At 43.5% G+C, this 24,454-nt stretch overlaps 3 protein-coding genes across 3 annotated transcripts; all 3 read left to right on the top strand.

Annotated features, from left to right (window-relative positions):
- The first annotated feature begins 1,993 nt into the window (after nt 1–1,993).
- On the top strand, nt 1,994–9,083 carry LOC109890056 (catechol O-methyltransferase domain-containing protein 1). Its single transcript, XM_020482021.2, has 7 exons — nt 1,994–2,124; nt 4,292–4,413; nt 6,055–6,160; nt 6,324–6,442; nt 6,950–7,004; nt 7,091–7,224; nt 8,768–9,083. The coding sequence occupies exons 1-7, from the start codon at nt 2,070–2,072 to the stop codon at nt 8,918–8,920; spliced, it is 744 nt and encodes a 247-aa protein (XP_020337610.2). The 5' UTR covers nt 1,994–2,069; the 3' UTR covers nt 8,921–9,083.
- A 5,700-nt stretch (nt 9,084–14,783) lies between these two features.
- Nucleotides 14,784–17,056, top strand: LOC116374035 (neurofilament medium polypeptide-like). The gene has a single exon (XM_031823755.1). It carries the CDS (start codon nt 15,663–15,665, stop codon nt 16,710–16,712), a length of 1,050 nt encoding a protein of 349 aa, XP_031679615.1. The 5' UTR covers nt 14,784–15,662; the 3' UTR covers nt 16,713–17,056.
- A 366-nt stretch (nt 17,057–17,422) lies between these two features.
- LOC116374034 (proteoglycan 4-like) lies at nt 17,423–21,736 on the top strand. Its single transcript, XM_031823754.1, has one exon. It carries the CDS (start codon nt 17,565–17,567, stop codon nt 20,862–20,864), a length of 3,300 nt encoding a protein of 1,099 aa, XP_031679614.1. The 5' UTR covers nt 17,423–17,564; the 3' UTR covers nt 20,865–21,736.
- The last annotated feature ends 2,718 nt before the right edge of the window (nt 21,737–24,454 follow it).

Genomic DNA, 24,454 nt, shown 5'->3' with positions numbered 1-24,454 from the left:
ACCGATCGCTGCCTGCAGCTGGCAGCCCGTCCAGCATCACTACTCTGGACGGTTCTGAATTAGAATATGTGGACAACTACAAATACCTAGGTGTCTGGTTAGACAGTAAACTCTCCTTCCAGACTCACATAAAACATCTCCAATCCAAAGTTAAATCTAGAATCGGCTTCCTATTTCGCAACAAAGCATCTTTCACTCATGCTGCCAAACATACCCTCGTAAAACTGACCATCCTACCGATCCTCGACTTTGGCGATGTCATTTACAAAATAGCCTCCAACACCCTACTCAACAAATTGGATGCAGTCTATCACAGTGCCACCCGTTTTGTCACCAAAGCCCCATATACTACCCACCACTGCGACCTGTACGCTCTCGTTGGCTGGCACTCGCTTCATACTCGTCGCCAAACCCACTGGCTCCAGGTCATCTACAAGACCCTGCTAGGTAAAGTCCCGCCTTATCTCTGCATGCTGGTCACCATAGCTGCACCCACCCGTAGCACGCATTCCAGCACGTATATCTCACTTGTCACCGCCAAAGCCAATTCTTCCTTTGACCGCCTCTCCTTCCAGTTCTCTGCTGCCAATGACTGGAACGAACTACGAAAATCTCTGAAACTGGAAACAGTTATCTCCCTCACCAGCTTTAAGCACCAACTGTCAGAGCAGCTCACAGATCACTGCACCTGTACATAGCCCATCCATAAATTGCCCAAACAACTACCTCTTCCCCTACTGTAATTATTTATGTTGCTCCTTTGCACCCCAGTATTTGCACACTCATCTACTGTCAAATCTACCATTCCAGTGTTTTAATTGTTATATTATATTTACTTCGCCACCATGGCCTATATATTGCCTTTACCTCCCTTATCTCCCTTATCTCACCTCATTTGCTCACATTGTACATAGACTTATTTTTCTACTGTATTATTGACTGTATGTTTGTTTTACTCCATGTGTAACACTGTGTTGTTATATGTGTCGAACTGCTTTGCTTTATCTTGGCCAGGTCGCAGTTGTAAATGATAACTTGTTCTCAACTTGCCTACCTGATTAAATAAAAGTGAAATAAAAATTAAATTAAATTAAATAAAAATAGTATCAACAATATGCATATCCTTGCTTCAGGTCCTGAGATACAGGCAGTTCGATTTGGGTATTTTAGCCGGAAATGGAAAAAAAGGATCCTGATTCTTAATTGGGCTTTCTGCCCAGTTTGATTGAACAGTGTTGCTCATACTCAACCCCAATGTTATGCCACCGGGGGGCAATGCATGTCATATCTTGTCACGTCTACTCCTGCTCCCCCTCTCTGGCACTCATTACTTATTATTACGCACACCTGCCACCATCGTTACGCACACCTGCGCCTCATGAGACTCACCTGGACCCTTTATCTGTCATTCCCTTTGGTTGTGTCCCCAGGCAGTATTAGTTATCTTTCTCATGTCCAGATGCTAAACTCTTGTTTTGTATTGTTCTATTTATTATTAAATTCACCCCCTGTACTTACTTCCTAACTCCCAGTGTCTGTGTTACACATCTAGTATGTATGTATTATTTGACCCCCTGTACTTGCTTCCTAACTCCCAGTGTCTGTGTTACACATCTAGTATGTATGTATTATTTGACCCCCTGTACTTGCTTCCTAACTCCCAGTGTCTGTGTTACACATCTAGTATGTATGTATTATTTGACCCCCTGTACTTGCTTCCTAACTCCCAGTGTCTGTGTTACACATCTAGTATGTATGTATTATTTGACCCTCTTTACTGCATACAGTGAGCTTCAAACAGTGGTTCCCTATGGCTGACACCTTGGAAACTCCACTGTTACATCATGGGGTGGTGTTTGGAAAACACATTGTGAGGAAAGCGTTCTTGTGAAACATCTACATACAGAGTGGTCGATATATTGTCCCTCACCCAAAAAGATAGTTCAAAACAAACACACATGGAGGCCAGTGGACTTTCCCATCCACTCTGGTTAAATAGTAGACCCACATTCCTTCAATAATGTCTCTTTGGTGTTCACTCTATATAGCTGAATAGACACACTTCCAAAATGGCTCCAGATATCAAGATGTATTTCTGCATTCAGCTTGTTCTTGCACTAACAGGTAAATATCTCGCTGTGCAATTTTTCCATTAGAGAGGAGACAAATGTTTTTATTTAAGCTTTATTTAACTAGGCAAGTCAGTTAAGAACAAATTCTTATTTCAATGACAGCCTACCGGGGAACAGTGGGTTAACTGCCTTGTTCAGGGGCAGAATGACAGATTTTTACCTTGTCAGCTCGGGGATTCGATCCAGCAACCTTTCGGCTCTAACTACTAGGCTACAGTACCTGCTGACTAGGGGGAGACTTAGGCTCAGGGGCCTCATTTATAAACATTTACATACAAAATTTACCCCAAAATGTGCATGTACCAGTTTTCACACAAAAGTTAGAATTTATCAAAACTGAACTTGACTTGAAAATGTGCTCACCTTCCAGCAAACTTTAGACTGTGTATGCACTTTCTAGTGGTTGAAGTTTTGCATTGCAAGCAGGCAAGTAGATTAGTCTGTTGTGCATGTGGGAAATATACTGGACATGCTTGTTCATAACAATAAACAGGTTAATAATTTGCTGTTAGTGAGTAGAGAGAAAATCTATTTAATTTATCTTTGCATTTTAAAATAATTAGAAATAGGCATCTATTTCCAAGGCTATTATTTATTTAATTTCCATGATCATTGCATAATAAATTCCTGACCTTTTCTCTGATGGTTTCATACTCACCAGGTTGCTAGCACATGGACCTAGAACAAGTACTGTATACTATTTGTCCCATATGTCATTTAATTGCACCCACTTCATAGTAGTAAATAGACAAAGCTATTTTACTCTAAATCATCTGATCCAGAGCTCAGATCCAGAGCACAGTTTATTAACGGTGGCACAGATGGTTGTAGGTTACTTCTGTAGTTTTCATCTGACTACTGTAATTTCACATTTCTCTAGTAGACAATATTGCGTTTATACACGTAATACATATTTTCAGAACCATTGCAGAATAAATTCTTAAACCTTTTTGGCCATTATGGGTTCATATTCCCGAAGTAGCCACAGACTACAAACAATTACCATGCGCATCTCTCATTTAACTGGGCCAATTAGATACGCTATTAATTCAAGTATTTTTCTCTATGCACAGAAAGGAAGCTGGTTTATAACATACAGTAGAATGTATTTAACAGGTGAACAGACATATGACATTTTGCATTGAAGTGTGTAAGTTATGGCCATCACTGTGAGTAGACAATGTTCTAGAATTCGCGCAGTGCAGCAGCGTAGGTTGGAGAAAAAGTAAATGCAAAACTATTGAATTCAAACGGTCTGTTTAAAGGTCCACAGCTATTTGTCTTTGTTGTTGTCCTACCTAAACGTTTTCTCTGTCAGATAGTTACGGCCTACAGCAAATGTCACTGCAAAGGTTTAACATTCTGCCTTGGCCTAGCTCCAAAGTATACAGGAAATAAGGGCGTTATTGTCACAATAAAAGGTGAACGATGGGCATTTTCAGGCGGGGGTTTAATTGATACGTACACAGTTCAAGGACGGGTCTGATTGGTAAACGGGAAACATACGTAAACATACATATGTATTCCATGCACCAAGTTTAGTGTGCAATTTACACAATGGCTATAAATGAGGCCACAGGATTGCAACAACTATCTCGCCAGTCACTTATTCAAATGATGTGTTTAATAAGAGTTGGCTGTTAAGAAACACTTAGCTAGCAATCGCTGCAAACGTAGATAGATGGCTAGCCAACCAGAAAGAGTGGCAAAACAGAGCCTCCACACAACGTGGTTTACAAGCTGCAAAGGCAAGTCTGCATGCTGGACATCAGGTGCAGCCAGAGCAGCTTGTCCCCACATGGAACTCTGAGTTGGTAGATCATTTGAATATCCAAGTTCATGCACATCTCATTGGCTGAGCTGGCAAATTCAGCTGTTTTTAACCAGTATGCCCACACCATTCTGTTTTTTCCTTACATGCCAAACAAGGGCACAGACTCAGAGAATATCCATCTGTTTAACATCTTTAAGCACTTCAATTTCTTTTCCTGATGTTGACAGTAAAGAATTCTTTACAAAGGTTAACTTGCTAAATCCTGAACCTGCTGTAATCAATGTTTGCCATGGTTGCGAACATGGCTTTGGGGCTGACAATCAAAATGATGTTTAGATGGGTTACCATGCCAAACTAAATTTGTAACTGATGATTTTTTGGTCAGGCACAGGAATAGGATCTGCCCTGCCTGGTAAGAGCCACAGTGGAGGGAAGAACAACCCAGTGCTGCAGTATGTCGTGAACAACTCACTGAGAGAACATCCTGTCATGACCAAACTCAGACTGGTAAGGCTGGGCTGGGTTAGAGCCAGGGTTAGGGTTGAGGTTGAGACTAATGTTAGGGTTGAACCGGGATGAGGACATGAAACTAGGGCTAGGGTTGGACTGGTAGGACTGGACTGGGTTAGAGCCAGGGTTGAGGTTAAGACTAGTGTTATGGTTGAACCGGGATGAGGACATGAAACTAGGGCTAGGGTTGGACTGGTAGGACTGGACTGGGTTAGAGCCAGGGTTGAGGTTAAGACTAGTGTTAGGGTTGAACCGGGATGAGGACATGAAACTAGGGCTAGGGTTGGACTGGTAAGACTGGGGAGAACCAGGGTGTTAATGAGATGAAAAGCAGGAATGTACTGTACATACAAACCAGATCGATACAGAGAGATTCTAATTTTCTACAGTATCATGACAGTTAAATAGGCTACTATAACCACTAGAGGTCAGCACAGTACTATACAAACACTGTGCTGAGAAGCTGCAATACGGTGTAATTACATTGTTTGATTAGATAATTACATTGTTTGATTATGTCATAAAAAAGTCATATTTTTTTGTACATGTTTGAAATCAAATTTTGTGTTAAACGCTCTTTAACAAAGCTTTCTTAGTGTCCAACAAGCTTTCTCAACCCTTAACCTTGTTCTGAACACCTCCAAAACAAAGTTCATGTTTGGCAAGACTGTACACTGTCCTTCTCTCAGCACAAATCAAAGCTGCCTGCAGGCTAAAGTTAAATATAGACTTTGTTTCCTCTATCGTGATCACTCCTCTTTCACCCAAGCTGCCAAACTAACCCTGATTCAGATGAATATCCTACCCAGGCTAGATTATGGAGATGTAATTTATAGATCGGCAGGTAAGGGTGCTCTCGCTAGATGTTCTTCACCATTCGGCCATCAGATGTGCCACCAATGCTCCTTATAGGACACATCACTGCACTCTATATTCCTCTGTAAACTGGTCATCTCTGTACCCGTCGCAAGACCCACTGGTTAATGCTTATTTATAAAACCTTCTTAGGCCTCACTCCCCCCTATCTGAGATATCTACTGCAGCCCTCATCCACCACATACAACACCCATTCTGCGAGTCACATTCCGTTAAAGGTCCCCAAAGCACACAATGCCTGGGTCACTCATCTTTCAGTTCGCTGCAGCTAGCGACTGTAAAGAGCTGCAACAAACACTCAACTAGACAGTTCTATCTCAATCTCTTCATTCAAAGACTCAATCATGGACACTCTTACTGACAGTTGTGGCTGCTTTGTGTGATGTATTGTTGTCTTTACCTTCTTGCCCTTTGTGCTGTTGTCTGTACCCAATAATGTGTGTACCATGTTGTGTGTTGCTACTATGTTGTTGTCATGTTGTTTTGCTACTATGCTGTGTTGTCATGTGTTGCTGCCTTCCTATGTTGTTGTCTTAGCTCTCTCTTTATGCAGTGTTGTGTTGTCTCTCTTGTCGTGATGTGTGTTTTGTCCTGTATTTAAAAACAAAACAAAACAATAAAACATGAATCCCAGCCCCCGTCCCCGCAGGAGGCCTTTTGCCTTTTGATAGGCCATCATTGAATTTGTTCTTAACTGATTTACCTAGTTAAATAAAGGTTAAATAAAATAAATACAATTAAAATCCTTCTTTCATGTTGCAGAAAACCCTTGAGGACCCATGGAGCATCATGCTGGTTGCTAGTGAACAAGCACAACTGATGGCAAATCTGGCCAAACTGATCAATGCCAGCAAAACCATTGAAATTGGTATGTAATGATAAAACAAGCTTAATCCTGAAAACATTTAATGTTACTATATTATTTATAACATATTTCATTGTGCCAATCTTTTCAACATTCACTAATTCTGAATGAACTGTCCTCATTCTAATATCAGAAGAGAGTAATATTAATATTTTCCTCTCTCCAGGGATGTACACAGGGTACAACACCCTGAACATGGCGTTGGTTGTACCAGAGAGTGGTCAAGTGGTAGCATGTGAAATAGACGACGAATACGTGAACATTGCTAAACCTTTCTTTAAAGAGGTCAGATCAACATTCCGCTAGTTATTCAGCTAGTTTACTCGCTCCAATATTCCTCTAGACAAGAATTAGATCTGTTTGTCCAGTATTCAACCCCAATACAACATCTAAACCCATTCAGCCCGTTGGAATTCAGAAACATTGATTGTCTCCCCAAACGCTTCAATACAGCATATTCAGTATCTAACATCTGTCAGTCAGACTTCACAAAGTGCTGTGGGTGGAGTAGTGAGGTCGTCTGCTCAGAAGAATGTGTCAACGAAAGGTGCAAAGCCTAGCACTATAATGAACTTAATGCCCCCCTCCAAACCCCAACAGTAGAAATACTAATGTACACAACACAGGTTAACCATTGTGACGAAAATGGTTGGTATTGTCTGTTTCAAACAATCTAAACTCGAAATCAAGTCAAAATGTAATTTTAAGCACATTGAAACATCTAAATGGACGTTACAGTAAAGATGCCTTGACAATAAAAGACATGTAACTAACTACCTTTTTCTTTTCTAGGCCGGAGTCGAGGATAAAATTACTGTCCATCTTCAAATGTGTATAAAAACACTGGGTAGGTGACTGACTTTAAAGAACCCAAACACAATTCCGTTGTGAAACGGTTCAATCCTTTTCAACGTGATCTTTTGTTTGTCCTAGATGAGTTGATAGCTGCTGGGGAAGCTGGCACCTATGACTTTGTGTTCATCGATGCAGATAAAAGGAACTATGACAGATATTACGAGAAGTCTCTTGAGCTTGTGAGACAAGGGGGCATCATTGCCATCGATAATGTGAGTAGCCTATGCCCAAACATTTATTTCTACAAGCGAGTCGTGATTTTGAATATGATTTGAATAATGCCAGCATGCAATCGATTTGATCTAACAAGCTAACTAAGGTAAAGATGCATGAAAAGATAGGCCTACATAGAACATGGTGGCGAAGTAATTACAATATAGCAATTAAACACTGGAATGGTAGGATGTACAGAAGATTAATGTGCAAGTAGAGATACTGGGGTGCAAAGGAGCAAGATAAATAAATAAATACAGTATGTGGATGAGGTAGATTGGATGGGCTAATTACAGGTGAGCTATGTACAGGTGCAGTGATCTGTGAGCTGCTCTGACAGCTGGTGTTTAAAGCTAGTGAGGGAGGTAAAAGTCTCCAGCTTCAGAGATTTTTGCAGTTCGTTCGAGTCATTGGCAGTAGAGAACTGGAAGGAGAGGCGGCCAAAGGCAGAATTGGCTTTGGGGGTGACCTGCTGGAGCGCGTGCTACGGGTGGGTGCTGCTATGGTGACCAGTGAGCTGAGATAAGGTGGGGCTTTACCTAGCAGAGACTTGTAGATGACCTGGAGCCAGTGGGTTTGGCGACGAGTATGAAGCGATGGCCAGCCAACGAGAACATACAGGTCGCAGTGGTGGGTAATATATGGGGCTTTGGTGACAAAACTGATGGCACTGTGATAAACTGCATCCAATTTGTTGAGTAGAGTGATGGAGGCTATTTTATAGATGACATCGCCGAAGTCGAGGATCGGTAGGATGGTCAGTTTTACGAGGGTATGTTTGGCTGCATGAGTGAAAGATGCTTTGTTGTGAAATAGGAAGTCAATTCTAGATTTAAGTTTGTATTGGAGATGCTTAATGTGAGTCTGGAAGGAGAGTTTACAGTCTAACCAGACATCTAGGTATTTGTAGTTGTCCACATATTCTAAGTCAGAACTGTCCAGAGTAGTGATGCTGGACGGGTGGGCAGGTGCGGGCAGTGATCGGTTGAAGAGCATGCACTTAGTTTTACTTGCATTTAAGAGCAGTTGGAGGCCAGCAGAAGAAGTGTTGTATGGCATTGAAGCTTGTCTGGAGGTTAGTTAACAAGGTGTCCAAAGAAGGGCCAGAAGTATATAGAATGATGTCGTCTGCGTAGAGATGGATCAGAGAATCACCAGCAGTGAGAGCGACATCATTGATGTATACAGAGAAAAGAGTCGGCCTGAGAATCTAATCTGTCTATCTGAAATCCTCTTCCTTCACCTGTCTATCACCTGTCTATCTAATTACCTTTCCTTGACATGTCTATCACCTGTCTATCTAATTACCCTTCATTGACCTGTCTATCACCTGTCTATCTAATTACCCTTCCTTGACCTGTCTATCACCTGTCTATCTAATTACCCTTCCTTGACCTGTCTATCACCTGTCTATCTAATTACCCTTCCTTGACCTGTCTATCACCTGTCTATCTAATTACACTTCCTTGACCTGTCTTTCTGACCTTCTGACCACAGGACACCTCACCTGTATCTCTGATCCCCCCCACCTTCTCCCCCCAGGTACTCTGGAGTGGTAAAGTGGTGGACCCTGCTCCTGATGACCTGACCTCCCAGGCTCTGGACAAGCTCAACAAGAAACTCCACACAGACCAGAGGATCGATCTGAGCATGCTCACTGTGGGTGACGGACTCACCCTGGCTATCAAACGCTAACGATAACCCATGCTAACTCATACTAACCCGTGATGACAAATGCTTAACCCATACTTACTCCAAACCCGCTGTGATTTATTGGGGATTTGTTGGGGAAGTGGTAAACATGAAGGTACTGTACGTGTACGAGTGAGATTCACTTTTATTTTAAATTCAAAAGCATATCAACCTCTGTCTCAGTAAGAGCTAAATAACTACCTTTTACTCACAGAGATTTTTTTTATCAGGGTGTGACTAAAATAATTTTTTATTAGATTTAAATTGAGTACAGGCTCAACTGAATGACAACAGAATACCATATGGTAGTTTTGGGGTAGGCCTCGTCTCAGAGGAATGCTCCCCAGAACCAGATGCTGATAACAGATTGCCCTATGCTGGACAGCTGGCATCAAAACCCTCCAGCTGGGAGAAGAGGGATCCGATGATGGCTCTCCAGGTTACATGCTGGTGGAGAGGTGGGAGGTCTTTGGAAGACTTTTGCTCCAAAATATCAAGTGAGACACAAGGGGTGAGTTGACATACTCCCCTGGATTTATGCCCATTGGTTGACAGAAAGGGAAGTGATTATTGCACGAGTGAGCCCATAGGTTAATCAGCAGGCATGGTGGAATTAGTGTGCCATGCTCATTGGCAGAAGTTAATAGGTGAAGGACATTCCACCCGCTTGCTAATGGTAAAGAAGAAGAGAGACGTGAGGCTATTGACACGCCCTGACCTTAGAGATCCTTATTTATTCTCTATGTTTGGTTAGGTCAGGGTGACTCGGGTGGGAAAATGTATGTTTTCTATTTCTTTGTTGTTCTGCAGAGTGTGGTTCCCAATCAAAGGCAGCTGTCTATCGTTGTCTCTGATTGGGGATCATATATAAGTTGTGATTTTCCATTTGGGTTTTGTGGGGTGTTATTTTCTGTTTAGTGTCTATGCCTGACAGAACTGTTCGCTTTCGGTTTCTGGGGATTTGTTATTTTTGTTTGAGTGTTTCTTGAAAATAAATACCATGAACACTTTCCACGCTGCGCTTTGGTCCACTCTTCCTTCCACCGACGAGAGCCGTTACAGCTTTCCTGATGAGGTCTCAGTAAAAACACTAACATACAAAAATACCTGCTATGCTGACTAGTGAGATTGGAAGTAAGCAATGTGAGTTATAGTTTACAAGGTGAATGAAATGACGATCCATTCAGACCAGCCTTACTGACTGAACTTTTCTAACTACATTTCAATCGAGAGAGCTTGTGTGTGTGTGTGTGTGTGTGTGTGTGTGTGTGTGTGTGTGTGTGTGTGTACATGCGTTTGTGCCAGAAACATTTGTGCAAAAAACATGTTGACTCAATCTACTTCTAGAGAAACGTCAATGACATTCTCTCATTCATGTTGACAAAACGGTCTGTGACTCTGTCATACAGTATACACTTGTATTTTTTGTAGTCCTAGGCTACCTGCCTAAAAATCTAGCTACAGCATAGCACAACAATGTATGAATTTATGGGTAGATCAGAATCACCGTTATAATCATTGACCAGTATTAGAATTAGGTAAAAACACAAGTCCAAACCCCTATCTCCATCCATGGCTAATTTAGGAAAGGGTCCATTTTAGCTAGCTAGACACAAGTTGTTTTGTCAATTATGTTTTGCTCTCGATGTGATGTGATAGGAGGGAAGCCAAATCCAAACTGGCTTCCCTTGACACTTTTTCTTGGTACGCCAGGACCATTCACAGTTGAGTTCACACACCACAATGCCACAGATGTCTAAAGTTTTTTGGGAGCGTGCAATTGGCATGCTGACTATAGGAACGTCCACCAGAGCTGTTGCCAGATAATTGAATGTTAATTTATTTACCATAAGCCGCCTCCAACATTGTTTTAGAGAATTTGGCAGTACCTCCAACAGGCCTAACAACCGCAGATCACGTGTAACCACGCCAGCCCAGGACCTCCACATCCGTTTTTTTCACCTGCGGGATCGTCTGAGACCAGCCACCCGGACAGCTGATGAAACTATGAGTTTGCACAACCGAAGACTTTCTGCACAAACTGTCAGAAACAGTCTCAGGGAAACTCATCTGCATGCTCGTCGTCCTCACCAGGGTCTTGACCTGACTGCAGTTTGGAGTCGTAATCAAATTCAGTGGTTAAACGCTCACCTTAGAAGGCCGCTGGCACGCTGGAGAAGTGTGCTCTTCACGGATAAATCCAGGTTTCAACCGTACCGGGCAGATGGCAAACAGCGTGTATGGTGTCGTGAGGGCAAGTGGTTTGCTCATGTCAACGGTGTGAACAGAGAGCCCCATGGTGGTGGTGTGGTTATGGTATGGGCAGGCATAAGCTACGGACGACAACAAACACAATTGCATTTTATTTACGGAAATTTGAATGAGATACATTGACCACATCCTGAGGCCCATTATTGTGCCATTCATCTCCTCATGTTTCAGCATGATAATGCACGGCCCCATGTCGCAAGGCTCTGTACACAATTTCTGGAAGCTAAAAATGTCCCAGTTCTTCTATGGCCTGCATACCCACCAGACATGCCAACCATTGAGCATGTTTGGGATGCTCTGGATCGACTTGTACGACAGCGTGTTCCAGTTTGCACCAATATCCAGCAACTCCGCACAGCCATTGAAAAGGAGTGAGACAACATTCCACAGGCCACAATCAACAGCCTGATCAACTCTATGCGAAGGAGATGTCATGATGAATGAGGCAAATGGCGGACTGCAATAGCATCGAATAGTCCCCGCGATATGCAACTGTTCAGGGAAGTCAGGATCCAATACACGCAGTCAGTCAGGAAAGCTAAGGCCAGCTTCTTCAGGCAGAAGTTTGCATCCTGTAGCTCCAACTCCAAAAAGTTCTGGGACACTGTGAAGTCCATGGAGAACAAGAGCACCTCCTCCCAGCTGCCCACTGCACTGAGGCTAGGTAACACGGTCACCACCGATAAATCCATGATTATCGAAAACTTCAACAAGCATTTCTCAACAGCTGGCCATGCCTTCCGCCTGGCTACTCCAACCTCGGCCAACAGCTCCGCCCCCCCCCGCAGCTACTCGCCCAAGCCTCTCCAGGTTCTCCTTTACCCAAATCCAGATAGCAGATGTTCTGAAAGAGCTGCAAAACCTGGACCCGTACAAATCAGCTGGGCTTGACAATCTGGACCCTCTATTTCTGAAAATATCCGCCGCCATTGTCGCAACCCCTATTACCAGCCTGTTCAACCTCTCTTTCATATCGTCTGAGATCCCCAAGGATTGGAAAGCTGCCGCAGTCATCCCCCTCTTCAAAGGGGGAGACACCCTGGACCCAAACTGTTACAGACCTATATCCATCCTGCCCTGCCTATCTAAGGTCTTCGAAAGCCAAGTCAACAAACAGGTCACTGACCATCTCGAATCCCACCGTACCTTCTCCGCTGTGCAATCTGGTTTCCGAGCCGGTCACGGGTGCACCTCAGCCATGCTCAAGGTACTAAACGATATCATAACCGCCATCGATAAAAGACAGTACTGTGCAGCCGTCTTCGACTCTGTCAATCACCATATTCTTATCGGCAGAAGTAGCCTTGGTTTTTCGGATGACTGCCTTGCCTGGTTCACCAATTACTTTGCAGACAGAGTTCAGTGTGTCAAATCGGAGGGCATGCTGTCCGGTCCTCTGGCAGTCTCTATGGGGGTGCCACAGGGTTCAATCCTCGGGCCGACTCTTTTCTCTGTGTATATCAATGATGTTGCTCTTGCTGCGGGCGATTCCCTGATCCACCTCTACGCAGACGAAACCATTCTATATACTTCTGGCCCGTCCTTGGACACTGTGCTATCTAACCTCCAAATGAGCTTCAATGCCATACAGCACTCCTTCCGTGGCCTCCAACTGCTCTTAAAAGCTAGTAAAACCAAATGCATGCTTTTCAACCGTTCGCTGCATGCACCCGCACGCCTGACCAGCATCACCACCCTGGATAGTTCCGCCCTTGAATATGTGGACATCTATAAGTACCTAGGTGTCTGGCTAGACTGTAAACTCTCCTTCCAGACTCATATCAAACATCTCCAATCGAAAATCAAATCAAGAGTCGGCTTTCTATTCCGCAACAAAGCCTCCTTCACTCACGCCGCCAAACTTACCCTAGTAAAACTGACTATCCTACCGATCCTCGACTTCGGCGATGTCATCTACAAAGGTAAAGCTCCGCCTTATCTCAGTTCACTGGTCACGATGGCAACACCCATCCGTAGCACGCGCTCCAGCATGTGCATCTCACTGATCATCCCTAAAGCCAATACCTCATTTGGCCGCCTTTCGTTCCAGTTCTCTGATGCCTGTGACTGGAACGAATTGCAAAAATCGCTGAAGTTGGAGACTTTTATCTCCCTCACCAACTTCAAACATCTGCTATCTGAGCAGCCCACCCATTTTTACCTACCTCATCCCCATACTGTTTTTATTTATTTACTTTTCTGCTCTTTTGCACACCAATATCTCTACCTGTACATGACCATCTGATCATTTATCACTCCAGTGTTAATCTGCAAAATTGTAATTATTCGCCTACCTCCTCATGCCCTTTGCACACAATGTATATAGACTCCCCTTTTTTTTCTACTGTGTTATTGACTTGTTAATTGTTTACTCCATGTGTAACTCTGTGTTGTCTGTTCACACTGCTATGCTTTATCTTGGCCAGGTCGCAGTTGCAAATGAGAACTTGTTCTCAACTAGCCTACCTGGTTAAATAAAGGTGAAAAAAATATATAAAAAATAAAAAATAATACCAGACACTGGTTTTCTGATCCACAGCCCTGCTTTTCTTTGAAGGTATCTGTGGCAAACAGATGCATATCTGCATTCCCAATCATATGAAATCCATAGATGAGGACCTAAGTGATTTATTTAAATTTACTGATTTCCTTCTATGAACTGTAACTCAGTAACATGTTTGAAATTGTTGCATGTTGATTTTATATTTTCATTCAGTCTATATACACTGAGTTTACAAAACATTAGGAACATCTCTTCTTTCCATGACATAGATTGACCAGGTGAATCCAGGTGAAAGCTATGATCCCTTATTGATGTCACTTGTTAAGTTCACTTCAAACAGTGTAGATGAAGAGGAGCAGACAGGTTAAAGAAGGATTTTTAAGCATTGAGACAAATGAGACATGGATTGTGTGTGTGCCATTCAGAGGGTGAATGGGCACAACTTAATATTTAAGTGCCTTTCAATGGGGTATGGTAGTCGGTACCAGGAGCACCGGTTTAAGTTTGTCAAGAACTGCATCGCGACTGGGTTTTTCATGCTCAACAGTTTCCTGTGTGTATCAAGAACTGCAACGCTGTTGGGTTTTTCACGCTCAACAGTTTCCCGGACGTATCAAGAATGGTCCACCACCCAAAGGAGATTCAGAAAGTTGACAGTGACACAACTGTGGGAAGCATTGGAAACAACATGGGCCAGCATCCCTGTGGAATGCTTTTAATACCTTCTAGAGTCCATGCCCTGATGAATTGAGTGCAACACAATATTAGGAAGGTGTTCCTCGTGTTTTGTACAGTCAGTGTATCTACTGAGTGATTTTCACCTGATCTAAAAGCACTTTCTCAACACTTTTGTTTTTATAGGGGGTGGGGTGAGGACAGTTAGGGGTTACATATTACAATACCTCGAAATTATAAAAATGTTGAATATGAAATGTGTTAAAATATGTGAATCACTGTGTATCCTTTTCTAACATACATCTATCAAGTGACATGAGTTAATGTAGTGCTTATTTTAGTGATGATACACTATTTTACAATAAAAAAGATGTTTGCTGAGACATTGTTTAGTCACATTTTCTATTTACTAATCTCTCTCTATAGAGATGTTCATGTCTGATTAAGAGAGTAAATATCATATTCTGATATCATATTCACATTATTCACTGAAATCCATCATTGATTTCTATGAGCAACCTACCGTATACTGTGAGGTGTAAATGAAAGCTGTATCACTGGAACACATCCAGGCCAACCCCTTTCAGCCAGTCTGTCTCCACCATGACAAGCAGACCCATGCATTTTCCTCATGTAGACATTTGTAAAAAGGTGCAAGATTAAAGGGCAACTCCACCCATTTTCAACCTAATTTTCACTGGTTTGGTGCTGGAGATGATGAATATGAGGTTGAAAAGTGTTTGAAATGCCCTTTAAAAGTGCTGCTTGACTGAGAAATGGAAGCAGTTATGTATCAGCTTAGGGTCATTTTTACATTACTATTTTACACTTGCATTACTGTCGCTTATATACAATAATATACAGTTATATTACAAGGCAAACACATTCAGCCAAACCAGATTCTGCAACCCTTTTCTATAATTTTAGCCCCTTAGATAAAACAATAGTCTGAACACCTGACAATGTATTGAAGATACTGAACACCTGACAATGTATTGAAGACATATGACTTTTAATTTTGAGGTGTCATTGTAGACTGCCGACGTTTCAAAGTGAAACTCCTATGCGTCAATGCTGTCTGAGACAAAACGATGGGGGAGAAAGAGAGACGGAGAGAGAGAGAACACAGGTGAGGACGCAAGCGTTGGCAGAGAGTCAAGCCTACAGCTGATGCTATACATTTTCAGCACTATAGACAGTTCCATTCTGCAGCGCGAGCAGACAGAGGGGGTATAAAAAGGTAGGAGCCGAGTTACTTAGCCTGCACACCAACACTGCATAGTTTACTGGGGCAATATGAGCCACAGAATGGACTATCATTTGTGTTCTCCGCATAGGGGAGCTCAAGCTGAGTATTGCTGCTATCAACCCAAACTGACCGGATCCCCCTCTGCATCCAGGACCGTTGGCTTTGAGTCGACTACCGCAATGACGCTGAAGAGCGAATTCGGATCCCTTCCGAGATCATCGGAGAGCCTTTTCGATTTATCAAACCCATTTACCGAGGTTTTGACAAAAATGAATGAGAAAGAACAGCTCCATGGGCTGAACGACCGTTTCGCCGGATTCATAGAGAAGGTGCGTCATTTGGAGCATCAAAATGAATTGTTTGAGAGGGAAATCGAGGAAATCAAACTAAAGGCACAGTCCCCTGCGTCTCTGGCCCAGGAGCATGAGCCAGAGCTTATGGACCTGAGGAACCTAGTTCATGACATCACCCTTCAGAAGCGTCAGATCGAGATAGAGCATCAGAACCTGGAGGAAGATTTCCTCACCTTGAGAGACAAGTATGAGCAGGAGGCACGTGACCGCTCGAACGCAGAGAACGGCATCCTTATGCTGAAAAAGGACGCCAACGATACATACCTCGCCAAACTTCAGTTGGACAAGAAAGCACAGTCTTTGGTGGACGAGATCCACTTCCTGAAGAACAACCATGAGGACGAGATATCAGAAATGGTGGCCCAGATCCAAGAGGCTCAAGTAACGGTCAAGGCGCACGACTTTGGCAAACCTGACATCACAGAGGCTCTCCGGGACATCCGTGTGCAGTTAGAAGGTCACGCCACTTCTGACATTCAGCAGGCCGAGGAGGGCTTCCGTGTCCAGTTCACAAAGTTAACCAAAGCGGCAGAAAGTAACAGAGAGTCGTTGAAGGCAACCCAACAGGAGATCCAGGAGAATAGAAGGCACCTGCAGGGGAAAACATTTGAACTGGACTGTGGGAAAGGAATGAGAGAGGCCCTGGAAAAACAACTACAAGAGCTGGAGGAGCGTCACTATGCAGAAATGATTCATTACCAGGTAGACTGTGGTTTATTTTGTACCTCTAACAATTGTAAGTAAACATCCACATGTTTATGACTCATATTTGTATTCAGGGCTATGTACTATGTGTAGGCCACAAATATAGGCCCCATGTGAACTGTATCATTATTGGAATATCATTTCCTCATATTGGTCTATAGGGGTAGAACAATATTTCCCCCCCTAAATTTCTCCTTGTTGTCATACCAGACAAAGTGGCTGGTTGACCCTATTATTGACTCTTCGTGTGTGCTTTTCTGTCCAGGACACTATCAGGCAGCTGGAGAATGAGCTGACCAATGCTAAACTAGACATGTCTGGCTACCTGAGAGAGAACCAGGACCTGCTGAATGTCAAAATGGCTTTGGATGTGGAGATTCTCTCTTACAGGTAAGAGACATCAGCTCTGTCTCTCCCATATATAAAATGATTGACTGAGGAAAATACAGTATATTTTTAGTCTGTTCCTGGATCTTTTTCTGAGGATAACCGGGGTGTGGACATTTTTATTCTAGCCCAGCACTAACACATGTGATTCAATTTAGTGCTGTGTTAGAGCAGAGATTACTATAAAATACAGTCAATAGTAAACAAATCAAACAGTAGACATTTTATTGAAATAGTTTGATTTCATATTTAACATCAAATGAACATAGACAATTTCACAACACAAAATGACACTTTAATCATGATATGGATATTCAGACATATCCACACACACTGTTCTCACGAGCTGACATGGATGTGTGTCTGGCATTTTCGAGGCTAAAACATCGGGACATATCCATATTATAGACATGACGGTAATAACACGTCTCTCTGCCTCCCTATAGGAAACTCCTGGAGTGTGAGGAGTCCCATCTGTACACCATCTCTGACACCCACATCTCCATGCCCTGCATCTACCGCCAGTCCCCCATCTACACCCTGCCTTGCCTGGCCCGGCAGGGAGGGCCCACACGCAGGTCTGAGCCCCAGTACAAGTTTGTTGAGGAGATCATCTCTGAGACCACCAGAGACATGGAGATGTCCGAGATCGAGGAGACAGGCTCCGAGGAGACGGTCGGGGGAGAGGGAGACGAGTTTAGACAGAAGCAGGGAGAAGAGAGTGACAAAGCTGAGAGGAGGAGTGGGGAAGAGGAGGATGAGGACAAAGAGAAAGCTAGAGGTAAAGTGGATGTTGAAGTGGACGCCCTGGAGGAAGAGGGTGAACAGGAGGAAGAGTCTAAGAGACAGCAGATGGTAACATCAGCAGAGGTCGAGGTAAATGGAGATGGAGTTAGCCCTAGTGAGGGAGAAAATGGAGAGGAGGGAGATGATGAAAGAGAGGAGGAAAAGGGGGGTGAGCCAGATGCAATCAAAAAGACAGAGGACATTGACAGAGGTGAAAATACACAAAGTGAAGTCAAATCAGCTGAGGCCACTAGTGAGGGAGAGAAGGAAAAACTGGACACAACAGAGAAGCTAGACAGTGAGATAAATGAGACATTAGAAAAAGATGACACCCCAAATCATGGTGAATCCCAACCAGGGATTCCCATGAATGGTGACATCTCAACAGAACCCAAAACGTCAGAGTTAGAGGATAGCAAAACAGGAAGTTCAATAAAGGGTGAACCACAGGGCCCCACAGAGGACATCTCCAAAGAACCCAAAAAGGTGTCAGAGGAGAGAAAAAAAGAAATCCATTTAAAAGAGAAAAAAGAGGTAGATCTGAAAGAGGAGAGTGCCCCAACAGAGCAACAACAAGATAGCCCTAAAGAAAGTCCCATCAAAGAGAGAAAAAAGGTAGATCTGACAGAGCAGAATGCCCCAACACTGGAGCAGAAACCTGATCAGAAGGAGCACAGAGAGTCAGACCAACCTCAAGAGGCAGAGAGTGCTGTGACAACACAAGAAGAGGATCTTCCTGAGCCCACAGAGAAGGACATGGAATCCCCTGATAACACTGCAGAGCTCAACAGCAGTTCAACCAAGGAGACAGTGGAGCAGGTAAAGTCACCTGATGATTCTGGTGTAAAAACGACACAAGATGAGAGAACAGTAGCAGGTAAAATGCCAGACAGAATTCTCAGCACAACAAGTGAGTGTAAGGAAGAGCCTGTGCAAAAGACTCCTAAACAGGAGGTGGGTCCGACCGAGCAAAAAGTGAGCAGCAAGGATGATAGTGTAAAAAGTATTGTGCAGAATGAACATAATGGCAGTGAAAAGGTCACAAAAGATGTCTCAATGGGTGAGGAAAAGGGGAAAGAATCTGAGACATCCCCTAAACCCGACGCCACTGTCACTCCTAAAGAAGAAACAACCCTGCAACCAGAGCCAACTGTCACCCCTAAAGAGGAGACATCCCCTAAACCGGAACCCACTGTCACCCCTAAAGACGAAACATCCCTAAAACCGGACCAAACTGTCACCCCTAAAGAGGAGTCATCCCCACAACAGGAGCCAACCGTAACCCCTAAAGAGGAGACATCCCCTAAATCGGACCCCACTGTCACCCCTAAAGAAGAAACATCCCCTAAACCGGACGCCACTGTCGCCCCTAAAGAAGAAACAGCCCCGCAACCAGAGCCAACTGTCACCCTTAAAGAGGAGATATCCCCTAAACCGTACCCCACTGTCACCCCTAAAGAGGAGACATCCCCACAAAAGGAGCCAGTTGTCACACCTAAAGTAGAAAATTCCCCAAAACCAGAACCAGCAGTCACCCCTAAAGTAGAGAATTCCCAAAAACCCAAACTAGCAGTCACCCCTAAAGTAGAAACTTCCCCACGACCAGAACTAGCAGTCACCCCTAAAGTAGAAACTTCCCCGAAACCAGAACCAGCAGTCACCACCATAGAAGAATCTTCCCCAGAACCAGCAGTCACCACCAAAGAAGATTCTTCCCCAGAACCAGCAGTCACCACTAAAGAGGAAACTTCCCCAAAACCAGAACCAGCATTCACCCTTAAATTAGAAACTTCCCCACCACCAGAACTAGCACTCACCCTTAAATTAGAAACTTCTCCAAAACCAGAACCAGCAGTCACCCCTAAAGAAGAAACTTCCCCAAAACCAGATCCAGCAGTCACCCCTAAAGTACAAACTTCCCCAAAACCAGAGCCAACCATCACCCCCAAACAGGAAATATCCCCTAAGTCAGACTCAACCCTCACCCCAGAATCAATGACCACCCCTAAACCAGACTCAACCCTCACCCCAGAATCAACGACCACCCCTAAACCAGACTCAACGCTCGCCCCAGAATCAACGACCACCCCTAAACCAGACTCAACCCTCACCCCAGAATCAAGGACCACCCCTAAACCAGACTCAACCCTCACCCCAGAATCAACTACCACCCCTAAACCAGACTCAACCCTCACCCCAGAATCAACGACCACCCCTAAACCAGACTCAACCCTCACCCCAGAATCAACGACCACCCCTAAACCAGACTCAACGCTCGCCCCAGAATCAACGACCACCCCTAAACCAGACTCAACCCTCACCCCAGAATCAACGACCACCCCTAAACCAGACTCAACCCTCACCCCAGAATCAACTACCACCCCTAAACCAGACTCAACCCTCACCCCAGAATCAACGACCACCCCCAAACCAGACTCAACCCGCACCCCAGAATCAACGACCACCCCTAAACCAGACTCAACCCTCACCCCAGAATCAACTACCACCCCTAAACCAGACTCAACCCTCACCCCAGAATCAACGACCACCCCTAAACCAGACTCAACCCTCACCCCAGAATCAACGACCACCCCTAAACCAGACTCAACCCTCACCCCAGAATCAACTACCACCCCTAAACCAGACTCAACCCTCACCCCAGAAACAACGACCACCCCTAAACCAGACTCAACCCTCACCCCAGAAACAACGACCACCCCTAAACCAGACTCAACCCTCACCCCAGAATCAACAACCACCCCTAAATCAGACTCAACCCTCACCCCAGGAACAACGACCACCCCTACAGAAGAGAGTGAAATGATAGACAGTGGTGACAAAGCTAAGACAATCACACCACCAGAAGAACAGATGCCTGCAGTTGCAGAGAGCAAGGACTCACACAGGGGGGCGCCAGAAAGCAACACAACTCAGGAGAAACCAGAGGAACGTATGGATAAAGAGCCTGAGAAGGTTACAGAACCCAAAGACAGAGAGCGTGAAGACCAAGGCCTCTGAGTTAAAACCTGAACATGTGGAGATATCTATTACAAAGACATCACCGGTGAAAGAACAGGATGTATCAGCCGTGGGTTTGAAAGATCAGACAGATGATGAGAAGATAAAAGGACAGGCGCAATTTAAAATAGACGAGAACGGCTTTACAGGAGGTGATGGAGAGAGCAAAGATGACAAAACTGCAAAGAAGACATCAACAGGACAAGCTGCTGAGCCAATTGCAGAGAAGCAGGCTAAACCTAAAACTTGGGACTTAACCTCTTTATATAATGACTAGATTTAGAGGTCAGTAGAGGTTTTCTTTAAAACTGCATGGTTAGTGCAAGCCTTTAAAGCAATATGAGAACTGCTCCGCCTTAAAATATTAACTGACACTTAATATGTAAAGTATCATGATTCGTGACGGTCAATTATCACCAGGGCCACAACTTTCACTGGGGACGGGGACAGGACATGTCCCCCTCCCACATTCTGAAATTGTATTTTTGTCCCCCCCCCCCAGTTTTATCATTGGAATATGTTACAAAACAGGCAACGATGTGCTCTAGGACCATGTGGATGCCTCCGAGTGGTTGGGTAGGCTGTTTGGAGTGTTTATCCAACTTTATATATTTTTTTTTTACAATAATAATAATGTGCCCACCACTTCTAAAATCAAAGTTGCGCCCCTGATTATGAGGCACAGTTAATGAACTCCTGCAAGAGAGATGTACTGTAATATTGAATGTAACAAATCAAAAGCTGTATTTTCCTGTATCTATTTACTTCTGACCAATGGATGATAATGTGCATAGGGATGATAATGAGAATGGTTGATAATGTGATTTGATCATGCCTGAATGTGCTGAGCAATAAATGCTATTTGAAGAGCACTTCTGTTTCCAGCTATTCTTACATACTGTGCTGTATTTCACCTGATAAGATGGCATCACATATAGAATTTCTCCCCTATGTAGAAGCAGGTGAATTCCAACAGCACTATGCTGAATTCAAAATAAATCTACCCTTCACCCGCATCCTATTTCCCCATAACATGGCAGAGACCTGCGGTTGAGCCTTTTATAATAAACAAAAATATAAACGTAACATACTGAGTTACAGTTCATATAAGGAAATCTATTTAAATACATGTATTAAGTCTTAAGCTATGGATTTTACATGACTGGGAATAAAAATATGCATCTGTTGGTCCCAGATACCTTAACAAAAAAGTTACGGGCGTGGATCAGCCTCATGCAGTGTGACACATCTCCTTTGCATAGAGTTGATCCGGCTGTTGATTGTGGCCTGTGGAATGTTGTCCCACTCCTCTTCAATGGCTGTGTGAAGTTGCTGGATACTAGCGGGAACTGGAACACGCTGTCGTACACGTCAATCCAGAGCATCCCAAACATGCTCAATGGGTGACATGCCTGGTGACAATGCAGGCCATGGAAGAACTGGGACATTTTCAGCTTCCAGGAATTGTGTACAGATCCTTGCGACATTGGGCAGTGCATTATCAGGCTGAAACATGAGGTGATGGCGGCGTATGAATGATGAACAGATGAATGGCATGACAATGGGCCTCAGGATCTCGTCACGTTATCTCGTCACGTTATTCAAATTGCCATCGATAAAATGCATTTGTGTTCATTGTCCATAGCTTTTGCCTGCCCATACCATAACCCCATGGGGCACTGTTTACAACGTTGAAGTCAGCAAACTGCTCGCCCACAGGACGCAATACACTTGGTCTGTGGTTGTGAGGCCAGTTGGACGTACTGCCAAATTCTCTAAAACTCTGTAGGTTTCAGCTTATGGTAGAGAAATTAATATTAAATTCTCTGGCAACAGCTCTGGTGGACATTCCTGCAGTCAGCATGCCAATTCCACTCTCCCTCAAACTTGAGACATCTATTACATTTTGTTTGACAAAACTGCACATTTAGCCTTTTAGTGCCCCCAGCACAAGGTGCACCTGTGTAATGATCATGCTGTTTAATCAGCTTCTTGAGATGCCACAACTGCATTATCTTGGCAGAGGATAAATGCTCACTAACAGGGATGTAAACAAATTTGTGCACAAAATTTGACAGAAATAAGCTTCTTGTGCCTCAGCCCATTAAACGTGAGACCAACATTTTACATGTTGCATTTATAGTTTTGTCAGACAACACAATACCACAGATAACTCAAGTTGAGGGAGCTTGCAATTGGCATGCTGACTACAGGAATGACCACCAGAGCTGTTGCCAGAAGTTGTTTGAGAGAACTTGGCAGTACGTCCAACCAGCCTCACAACTGCAGACCACGTGTAACCATGCCAGCTCACATGTTGGTGTTGTGTGAGCAAGCAGTTTGCTGATGTCAACATTGTGGTCCATGGTTGCGGTGGTGGGCTTATGGTATGGGCAGGCATAACCTATGGACAACACAACTAATTGCATTTTATCGATTGGCAATTTGAATGCACAAAAATACCGTAAGATCCTGAGGCCCATTTCTTTTTTAAGGTACAGTATCTGTAACTAACAAATGCATATCTTCATTCCCACTCATGTGAAATCCATAGATTAGGGCCTAATTAATATCAATTGACTTATTTCCTTATATGAATTGTAACGCAGTAAAGTCTTTGAAATTGTTGTATAACATTGTTTTTTAAGTATATGAATCCTGTGTTCTGATGTTTTGAATCTAGAAAAACATGCCAATGAAATTATCCCTGAAGCATTATATAATGGTAGAAAAAGTATAGATTTGTATTAAGTACTTAAATACTCTAAATGTTAGAATTAAACAAGCAAGGCCTTTAAACACTTGGGACAACAAATTAAATGCCTTTTATGGAGTCTGATGGAATTGACAAATCCAGTTAGGTGCATTTCATAAATGGTTTAAATTAAGTTGTTCCTTTACATGGTGAGATTGTCAATAAACATATTTTAAAATGTTAAGGAAAGGTTGGGATTGTCCCATCTTTAAAGAAACCCTGATAATCAAGACCTCCCAAGGTCACAGTTGATCATAACTCACAAAAAAATAAAAATAAATCAGGAGTTGGTTTGTAGAGCTCAAACACTTGATTGAAAAGTTAACATACAAAAGGGATCTCCCAAGTTTCCCATGATCGCCGTCTCAGCCAGCCCAGATGAAGCCCCTGGGAGAGCCTACACACAGCCGGACCGTATCCAGGCAGTTTGGCATTGCTGTGAACATTAAACCACTCCTGTAGTCATCTGTAGCAATGCAGAAAACAAAAGCAAGCCTGCCAGGTCGACCAAGAATTACAGGTTTTCCCCGAACTTAAATTCTTACTTTTTCAAGCCACCCAAAAACTGTTCCGATTAAGCGAGTTCTTCATGTAGAGCTTTGATATACCCATCAGGGTTTGAGATGTCATATGACAGTAATTAAATAAATGGGAGAGAAATAGCGTGCTGAAGAACGTGGTTGCAAATGAGAAATGTCTTCAGACAGAATACCAAATGATTGGTTAGAAGTGGTCAAATCAGTAAGGTATGACCAAAAGCACCCACCGCATTTAACCAATCAATTGACATCTCACCATATAAAGAACAATACTTAAGGGTTAAATATAGGAGCTA

This window comes from Oncorhynchus kisutch, linkage group LG4, assembly GCF_002021735.2.
Source record: "Oncorhynchus kisutch isolate 150728-3 linkage group LG4, Okis_V2, whole genome shotgun sequence".
Classification (NCBI taxonomy): Eukaryota; Metazoa; Chordata; class Actinopteri; order Salmoniformes; family Salmonidae; genus Oncorhynchus; species Oncorhynchus kisutch.
The sequence above is the reverse complement of the archived record's forward strand: the minus strand, read 5'-3'. Positions and strand labels throughout refer to the sequence as shown.

What these genes read in the sequence shown, in the direction of transcription:
- LOC109890056 (XM_020482021.2), top strand. Translation starts at nt 2,070, where the DNA reads ATGGCTCCAGATATCAAGATGTATTTCTGCATTCAGCTTGTTCTTGCA. An exon ending in TCATGACCAAACTCAGACTG is followed by an intron (nt 4,414 to 6,054) that starts GTAAGGCTGGGC and finishes TTCATGTTGCAG; the next exon opens with AAAACCCTTGAGGACCCATG. An exon ending in CTAAACCTTTCTTTAAAGAG is followed by an intron (nt 6,443 to 6,949) that starts GTCAGATCAACA and finishes TTTCTTTTCTAG; the next exon opens with GCCGGAGTCGAGGATAAAAT.
- LOC116374035 (XM_031823755.1), top strand. Translation starts at nt 15,663, where the DNA reads ATGAGCCACAGAATGGACTATCATTTGTGTTCTCCGCATAGGGGAGCT.
- LOC116374034 (XM_031823754.1), top strand. Translation starts at nt 17,565, where the DNA reads ATGCCCTGCATCTACCGCCAGTCCCCCATCTACACCCTGCCTTGCCTG.